Below are 8,765 nucleotides of genomic sequence, written 5' to 3'. Positions count from 1 at the left end.
CGCAGTACTTCTCCCCGCGGCGTCACCCTGCGGCTGGCGCCCAAGAAGGCGCTGCTGACGTCGTCCTCCTTCGGGGGGTGGGCCGCAGACCCGCCAGCGGCGATCGGCGGGGTTCCTGGTGCGGCCACTGGACCCCCTGCGGAGGTGGCCCCTGTGGAGTCGGTAGGCGGGACGGCGGCGGAGTCAGCCGTAGGAGGGGAAGCGGACTCCACTCCACATGCGGCCCCACCGATCGCCCCTCCGGCTCGGGCCGTGATCCCCTCGGGCCCTCAAGCCGGGGAGGTGATCAACCTCGACGCCGACGAGGCGGAGGAGGCGGAGACGACGGAGGGCGGGGCGGATGCTCCCGCTGCCATGGCGGGGTCAGAGGCAGAGGGGGCGCTTACTCTCGAGGACGCGGCGGCGGCGAAGGCAGCAGTGCCGGAGACCGGGGTCTCCGCCCCAGTCGCTCCCGCGGGAGTAACCCTGGCGGCTGAGACGAAGGTGCCCACAGGGGTACCGTTGGCGGGCTCGGCGGCGACGATCGTGCAGTCGCCGGAGCCGTCGGCGGATCTGGCGATTTCTGGCGTCGTGATGTCGTCCTCGACGGCGACGTCAGAGTCGGCCCTCGTTTCGCCCTCGGCTTCCTCCGTCCCGGGGGCGTGGAGAGGGCCCGTCCTCCGCTGTACATCCCGCGACAACCCGCTGAGGCGCCTCTACGCGCTGGATGATGCCGCCGAGTGGCATAGGTGGCAGGCGATGCACGGCGGCGTCGGCCAAGTTCAGGCGGCTCTGACCTCGGCGCTGGGAGTTTTGGCCAACGCCGTGGTCCCTGGCAGCCAGGTATGTTATTCCTGCCGCGTGGCGATGAGCGCCTCCTCTTTGCTTTTTTGCTCTAACGGTACGTTGCTTTGCAGGCCCTCCAAGAGGGCAGCCGGGAGAAATCTGATTTCCTCCGGCGGCAGCGGAACCTCTGGGAGCACTACAACACCGAGAGGGAGTGCACCAGGGATCTGACCCTGCAGCTCGGCGCCGCCCAGGGGGCCGTCCGCGAGCTGGAGGGGCGCGAGCAGGCGGCGTTAGACGGGGCGCGGCGTGCCGAGGCCAGGTTCCAGGCTGTCGCGGAGAAGGCCCGCCTTGACCTCAAGGAGTTCCAGGCCGCCATGGACAGGGCCCGCCGTGATGCCGAGGGGCTAAAAGCCGCTGCTGCTGAGCGGGCCCGCCGTGACGCCGAGGAGCTGGCGCGACTGAGGGGGGAGAGTGGAGCCCTCCGCGCGGAGCACGAGCAACTCCGTTTGCAGGTGCAGGGGCTCCAGTCCGCCTTGTCCCGCAGCGTCGACCGGGAGCGCGAGCTGAAGGCCGAGGCCGACGGTGAGGCTCTTTCTGCTCCTGCGTTTTTATGTTGTTGGTGTTTTGCTTCTTTTGACTTGGTGGGATTTCTCGAGTGGCTCCTGCAGGTGACATCGCTAGGTTGCGGGCTCTGCTCGATGAGGAGCGCAGCGAACATAGTGCCCTGCGGGATGCGGTCCGCGTCATCTGCGAGGACTTCGGCGTTGCTCCGGAGGAGGGGTCGAGCTCGCTGCCGGCTCGTGTCCTCGAGGTGCGCCGTCGCCGTCGCGAAATTGCCGTGGACACGCTTCGCCTTGGCGTGTGGTGCGCCTTCGGGGTCTTCGGGTCTCACTATGCCGACATTAATTTTGTCGGGATGAGTGAGGGGTACTGCGCCGGCTACACCGACGCCGAGCTGGACGAGATCGACGCCGTGGTGACCGTGCCGGCGCAAGCCCTCGCGAAGCTGCTGGAGGATGAAGCCGTCCCCCCTGCCGACCCTGAGGCCACTCCTGCCGACCCTGAGGCCGCCGCTCCTGTCAACCCCGAAGCCGCTGCTTCAGCCGACCTCGGAACCACTGCTCCAGCCGACCCTCCTGTCAATTAGCTGTACCGGGCTTGCACCCGAAAAAGTTTGTACTTATGTCAGTCGTTTTGAACTCATTTGCGTTGGTCATACGGGCCTGTTCTTATGACTTTTCGTTCGCATGAAAGAAACCGATTCCCTTTGCTATTCCTTTGGTTTTGAAAGCTTTAGGATGCGTTGCCGGGCGCGTCAGTAAGTTTTCGATGAGCGATGGTACCGTAGCCGCTGGGGCGTAGGTTTGTTCGCAGTCCGATCGCGACTTGCCTGAGTACCGTTCACGCATCCTTATTTCTTCGCATCCAAAGGTTTTCGAAAGGGAGTGTTCGGTTTTGAAAAAAGAAAAAACAAAACTGGTAGCCCCCGAGGGGTATGCGACCCTGGAACGAGGCCAGGGTCGGATACCCCTGAGCTTAAAACGAAAAGACCTGAGCCAAGGTGTCTCAGGGTTTCTTTTTACGCAGAAGAACAAAACTGGTAGCCCCCGAGGGGTATGCGGCCCTGGAACGAGGCCAGGGTCGGATACCCCTGAGCTTAAAACGAAAAGACCTGAGCCAAGGTGGCTCAGGGTTTCTTTTTACGCAGAAGAACAAAACTAGTAGCCCCCGAGGGGTATGCGACCCTGGAACGAGGCCAGGGTCGGATACCCCTGAGCTTAAAACGAAAAGACCTGAGCCAAGGTGGCTTAGGGTTTCTTTTTACGCAGAAGAACAAAACTGGTAGCCCCCGAGGGGTATGCGGCCCTGGAACGAGGCCAGGGTCGGATACCCCTGAGCTTAAAACGAAAAGACCTAACGAAAGAACGGAAAAGACGGCAAGACCATGCATAACTTGGAAATGAGAGTTATGGGTAGAAGCGCCTTAGCTGTTCTATGTTCCAGGCATTGCTGAAGATTTGCCCATCGGGAGTTGCCAGCTTGTAGGTGCCTGGCCGTAGCACTTGTGCGACGATGAACGGGCCTTCCCATGGGGGAGTCAACTTGTGCCGACCCCTGTTATCTTGGACGAGGCGGAGCACTAGATCTCCGATGTTGAAGGCGCGGCCTTGTATCCTGCGGCTGTGGTAACGCCGTAGGGCCTGCTGGTACTTAGCTGAGTGTAGCAGGGCTACGTCTCGCGCCTCGTCGAGTTGATCTTGTGCGTCCTCGAGCGACGCCTGGTTTCCCTGTTCGTCGTATGCTTTTACCCTTGGCGACCCATACTCCAAGTCGGTGGGCAAGATGGCCTCGGACCCGTAAACCATAAAGAACGGGGTGAACCCTGTCGCCCGGCTGGGGGTCGTCCTCAGGCTCCAGAGGACTGCTGGGAGCTCCGCAACCCATCGTCTGCCAAACTTTTTAAGGCGGTCGAAGATCCGTGGCTTGAGACCCTGAAGTATCATGCCATTGGCTCGCTCGACTTGCCCGTTCGTGCGGGGGTGCGCAACTGCCGCCCAGTCCACTCGAATGTGGTGGTCGTTGCAGAACTGAAGGAATCTCTTTCCGGTGAACTGCGTACCGTTGTCGGTGATGATGGAGTTTGGGATCCCGAAGCGGTGGATGATGTCGGTGAAGAACTGCACCGCTTGCTCGGACCTGATTTGCGCCACAGGCCTTGCTTCGATCCATTTGGAAAACTTGTCGACAGCGACGAGTAGATGGGTGAAGCCCCCGGGCACCCTTTTGAAGGGTCCGACGAGATGCAGCCCCCAGACCGCGAACGGCCACGTGATGGGGATGGTTTGTAACGCCTGCGCGGGCAGGTGGGTTTGGCGGGCAAAGAACTGGCATCCCTCGCAGGTGCGGACTACCTTGGCGGGCCAGTAGAAACCTTGTCGGAAGGCGTTGCCCACAAGCGTCCTTGGCGCAGCATGGTGACCACAAGCTCCGGCATGGATATCCTGGATCAGCGCATTTCCCTGCTCGATCGGGATGCAGCGTTGTAGGATCCCCGTGTGACTTCGCTTGTAGAGGTCCCGGTCGATGATGGCGAAGGATTTTGCACGGCGCGCGATCTTGCGGGCTTCGGTTTTGTCTGTCGGGAGCGCGTCGTGGACAAGGTAGTCGAGGTACGGGGTTCTCCAGTCGGGCGTGGGGTCGGCCCCCGCCGCGGGGCCCGCCTTGATTTCCATAACCGCGGGGTCGGAAGGCTTGGCTTCCGGGGCTGGGTCGGGTGGGGCAGCGTTGATTCCCTTGGGATCGGTGCTCGGGTCCAGGACAGGTGGCATGCTGCCGACCTCCCCCGGCTCGGATCCCGACCCCAAGGCTGGGCATGCCCCGCCGACCCCTGCTGGCTCCAGATAACGGATCGAAGGCTTCAGCTGGTCGCTAACGAAAACGCCATCGGGGGAGGGCATCCGACCGGACGCTGCCTTCGCTAGCTCGTCAGCGGCTTCGTTGAAGCGCCTTGCGACGTGGTTGAGCTCCAACCCGTCGAACTTGTCCTCGAGCTTACGGACCTCGTTGCAGTAGGTGGCCATTTTAGGGTCATGGCAGCTCCATTCTTTCATGACTTGTTCGACGACCAACTGGGAATCGCCTCGGACGTCTAGTCAGCGGATGCCAAGCTCGACGGCGATACGGAGCCCGTTGAGCAGGGCTTCATACTCAGCGACATTATTGGATGCAGGAAAGTGGAGGCGGATCATGTACCTGATGCGTACGCCCAACGGAGAGATGAAGACGAGGCCTGCTCCGGCGCGGGCCCTCATCAGTGACCCGTCGAAGTACATCGTCCAGTACTCCTGTTCCTCTGTTGCCGACGGTGCTTGCACCTCTGTCCACTCGGCCACGAAGTCGGCGAGTACCTGGGACTTGATGGCGGTGCGGGGGACGTAGGTGATACCCTGATCCATGAGCTCAAGCGCCCACTTCGCGATCCTTCCTGTTGCATTTGGGTTCCGGATTACTTCACCAAGCGGGAATGAAGAGACGACCATTACCGGATGGGAGGTGAAGTAGTGACGTAGCTTCCTCTTCGTGATGAGGACGGCGTAGACGAGCTTCTGGATCTGCGGATATCGTGACTTGGACTCGGACAATACTTCGCTGATGAAGTACACCGGGCGTTGCACCCTAAGAGCGTGCCCCTCCTCCTCCCGCTCCACTACTAGGGCCGCGCTGACCACCTGGGTGGTCGCCGTGACGTAGAGTAGAAGGGTCTCGCCGTTGGCCGGCGGAACTAGGATTGGGGCTTTCGTCAGGAGATCCTTGAGCCTGTCAAGTGCCTCCTGCGCCTCGCTGGTCCACTCAAAGCGGTCGGATTTTTTCAGGAGCCGATAGAGAGGAAGTCCTCGCTCGCCGAGGCGCGAGATGAAGCGGCTTAGGGATGCTAAGCATCCCATGACGCGTTGTACTCCCTTCATGTTCCGGATCGGCCCTATGTCGTTGATGGCCGCTATCTTCTCCGGGTTCACCTCGATGCCGCGCACGGAGATGATGAAGCCTAGCAGCATGCCCCTTGGGACTCCGAACACGCATTTCTCGGGGTTAAGCTTGATACGCTTATCCCTTAGCCTTTCGAAGGCTAACTCCAGGTCGGGAACGAGCTGATCGCCCTTCCTGGATTTGACTACGATGTCGTCGACGTAGGCCTCAACGGTCCGCCCGATGAGATCTCCGAAGCACTTAAGCATACATCGCTGGAAGGTAGCCCCCGCGTTTTTGAGGCCGAACGGCATCTTAACGTAGCAGTAGGGGCCAAAGGGGGTGATGAAGGAGGTAGCGAGCTGGTCGGCCTCTTTCATCGCGATCTGGTGATAGCCGGAATACGCATCGAGGAAGCTGAGTGTTTCGCACCCGACGGTTGAGTCGACTATTTGATCTATGCGTGGCAAAGGGAACGGATCCTTTGGACACGCTTTGTTGAGACCGGTATAATCGACACACATCCTCCATTTCCCGTTCTTTTTCGGTACAAGAACAGGATTGGCCAACCACTCGGGGTGGTGTACTTCCTTGATGAACCCGGCCGCCAGGAGCTTCTGGAGTTCCTCACCAATGGCCCTGCGCCTTTCTTCGTCGAAACGGCGCAAGCCTTGCTTCACCGGCTTAGAGCCGGCCCTGATGTTCAAGGAATGCTCGGCGACTTCTCTCGGGATGCCTGGCATATCCGAGGGCTTCCACGCGAAGACGTCGCTGTTCGCGCGAAGAAAGTCGACGAGCGCGCTTTCCTATTTGGGGGATAGGGCCGCGCTGATGCGCACGACCCCTCCACTGGAACAACCGGGACCGAGAGGGATTTCTTTGATACCTTCGGTCGGCTCAAAGGAGGTACCTGACTGCTTGGCGTCGGGCTGGTCCTCGATCGTCTCCTCAAGCTGGGCCGCGACGTCGCCCGAGACGGTGATGGCCGCGGCGTACTCGCAGCACTCGACGTCGCACTCGTACGCCTTCTGGAAGGTTGTGCCGATGGTGATGACCCCGTTCGGCCCTGGCAGCTTGAGCTTGAGGTAGGTGTAGTTGGGGAGTGCCATGAACTTCGCGTAGCATGGCCGTCCCAAGATGGCGTGGTAGGTTCCGCGAAACCCTACCACCTCGAAGGTGAGGAACTCCTTCCTATAGTTGGAAGGGGTCCCAAACGTGACGGGCAGGTCGATTTGCCCGAGAGGCGTCGCCTGCTTCCCTGGCACGACGCCATGGAAGGGTGCCTTGCTAGGACGGAGACGGGAGCGGTCGATCCCCATGGCATCGAGGGTCTCGGCGTAGAGGAGGTTGAGGCCACTGCCCCCGTCCATGAGTACCTTGGTGAGGCGCGTCGTGAAGACGATGGGGTCGACGACGAGAGGGTAACGCCCCAGATGCCGGACGCGTCCCAGGTGGTCGGTCCTATCGAAGGTGATGGCCGGTCCGGACCAATCGAGGAAAGCCGGAGTCGCAGGTTCGGCCGCGTAGACCTCCCGGCGCTCTAGCTTTTGCTGGCGCTTGGTGTCATACGCTGCGGAGCCCCCGAAGATCATGAAGCAGCCGTCGACTTTAGGGAAGCCGTCTTCCTTCTCTTCGTCGCCCTTCTTTTCCTCGTCGGGCTTCCGCTTCCGGTCACCTTTCACCGGATTGCCCACAAAGAACCTCTTCATGAGGTTACAATCTTTGTAGGCGTGCTTGACGGGGAACTCATGGTTCGGGCACGGCCCCTCGAGCAGCTTGTCGAAGAAGCTAGGAGCGCCGTCGGGGGCGGTTGCCCCCGCTTGCGCTCGACTGCGGCTACGAGTGGAGCCTCACGTCGCTGCTTGCCCTTCTTCTTCTGCTGCTGGCGGTTGGAGGTGCCTTCGTCGGCGTCCTCCTCCTGCTTTGCCTAGCCTTGGGAACGATCGAAGATCGCTCCGACAGCCTCTTTACCAGAAGCGTAGCTAGTGGCGATGTTGAGGAGCTCTTCCGTGGTTCGCGGGCCTCGGCGCCCTAGCTCGTGGACGAGGGGCCGGTAAGAGGTCCCTGCTAGGAAGGCTCCTATGATGTCGGCATCGGCGACGTTGGAGAGCTCGGTGCACTTTGTGGAGAAGCGCCGGATGTAATCCCAGAGGGACTCGTCCGCCCCCTGGCGGCAGCTCCAGAGATCCCAGGAGTTGCCAGGGCGTGTGTACGTCCCTTGGAAGTTTCCTACGAAAACCTCCATCAGGTCGTTCCAGTTGCGAATGCGTCCTGAAGGGATATGTTCTAGCCAGGCTCTCGTGGAGTCCGCCAGAAAAAGGGGTAAGTTGCGGATGATGAACAGGTCATCGTCCGCCCCGCCGGCTTGACATGCAAGCCGGTAATCGCTGAGCCATACTCCAGGGTTGGTCTCCCCCGAGTATTTGGCCACGCTCGTGGGTTGCCTGAAGCGCGGCGGAAAGGGCGCATTTAGGATGCGCGTGGAGAAGGCCCGAGGTCTGGCCGCTCCGGGGCTCGGACTGCGGTCTTCCCCGCTGTCGTAACGCCCGCCACGGTGGACGTGGTAGCCTCGATCCGCCCCGTCCCCCCTGTCCGCGCGGGAGCGTCTCCGCGTGTTCAGCGTGTCGCGGGCATCGCGGACGAGACCGACGCGCTGGTGGACGGATCGGGCCTCGCCTACCGCGGGTGGCGGTGTTCGTTGGGCGGTTGCAGCAGGATTCGCCCCCGGAGGGGGTTGATGGATAGATTCCCCCCGCCGTTCCGGGGGCGCGCCCTGCATCGCCCGACTGGCGTTCTGGCCGGTGTGCATGTCGGAGGGGGAGGTCGCCGGACGCCAAGTGTTGCTGCTCCCCGTAGATAGCCATTTCGATGCTCGTAGGTACCAGGCCAGATCATGATGAGGCAGCTTCGTCGTTACCCCAGCGTCCGTTAGGGTGGACGGTGGATGCCGCTGCTCCGGTGATGGCTGTTGAGAGGAGGAGCTTTACATCTGTACTGCTGTTCGCGCGGGACCCGAGGGCGTGCGGGACCCGAGGACGGGCCGCTCCCTCCTTTGCTCCGGTCGCCGCAGGTCATGAGTACCCTGCGGCGAATGGGAGCCGGCCTTCGGCACTGTAGCCTGCACAGGTCGGTCGTGCACGGGTACTTGCGTCGGGTTGCGTGAGGGGTGCGGTCGCCCTGCCCTCTGCCAGACCTGCGGCGCATTTACGGCGAGGGCGACGGGGGGGACCCACTGGTTTTTGTCTGTCTTGCTCATGCGGATCGTATCCGAGGGGGGTTCTGACCCCGTGGGCCCCAGTGTGCCCTACTCTCTCTCGCTTGGGGTCGGGCGAGGCGGAACTTTCGTGGCACAGGGTCGGGTGCCCCCGACCCTGGGGTTACGGTCGGGCGAGGCGGGGACCTTGCGGAGGGGGGTTGGCCGTTTCCGACCCTGGCGTCTTGATCGGGCGAGGCGGAGTTTTGATCACGTCTTGGTGGGCCTGGGCCTTCATGTTTGCTTCTTTAAGCAGTGTGTTGGGGGGTCGTTAATA

General features: G+C 61.8%; 1 protein-coding gene across 1 annotated transcript; it reads left to right on the top strand.

Annotated features, from left to right (window-relative positions):
• The first annotated feature begins 354 nt into the window (after positions 1–354).
• Positions 355–2,065, top strand: LOC111258426. Its single transcript, XM_022829654.1, has 3 exons — positions 355–822; positions 1,005–1,337; positions 2,060–2,065. The coding sequence occupies exons 1-3, from the start codon at positions 355–357 to the stop codon at positions 2,063–2,065; spliced, it is 807 nt and encodes a 268-aa protein (XP_022685389.1).
• The last annotated feature ends 6,700 nt before the right edge of the window (positions 2,066–8,765 follow it).

The sequence above is a fragment of the Setaria italica genome, chromosome IX (genome assembly GCF_000263155.2).
Source record: "Setaria italica strain Yugu1 chromosome IX, Setaria_italica_v2.0, whole genome shotgun sequence".
NCBI classification, from domain to species: domain Eukaryota; kingdom Viridiplantae; phylum Streptophyta; class Magnoliopsida; order Poales; family Poaceae; genus Setaria; species Setaria italica.
This window is presented reverse-complemented; position numbering and strand designations above follow the sequence as displayed.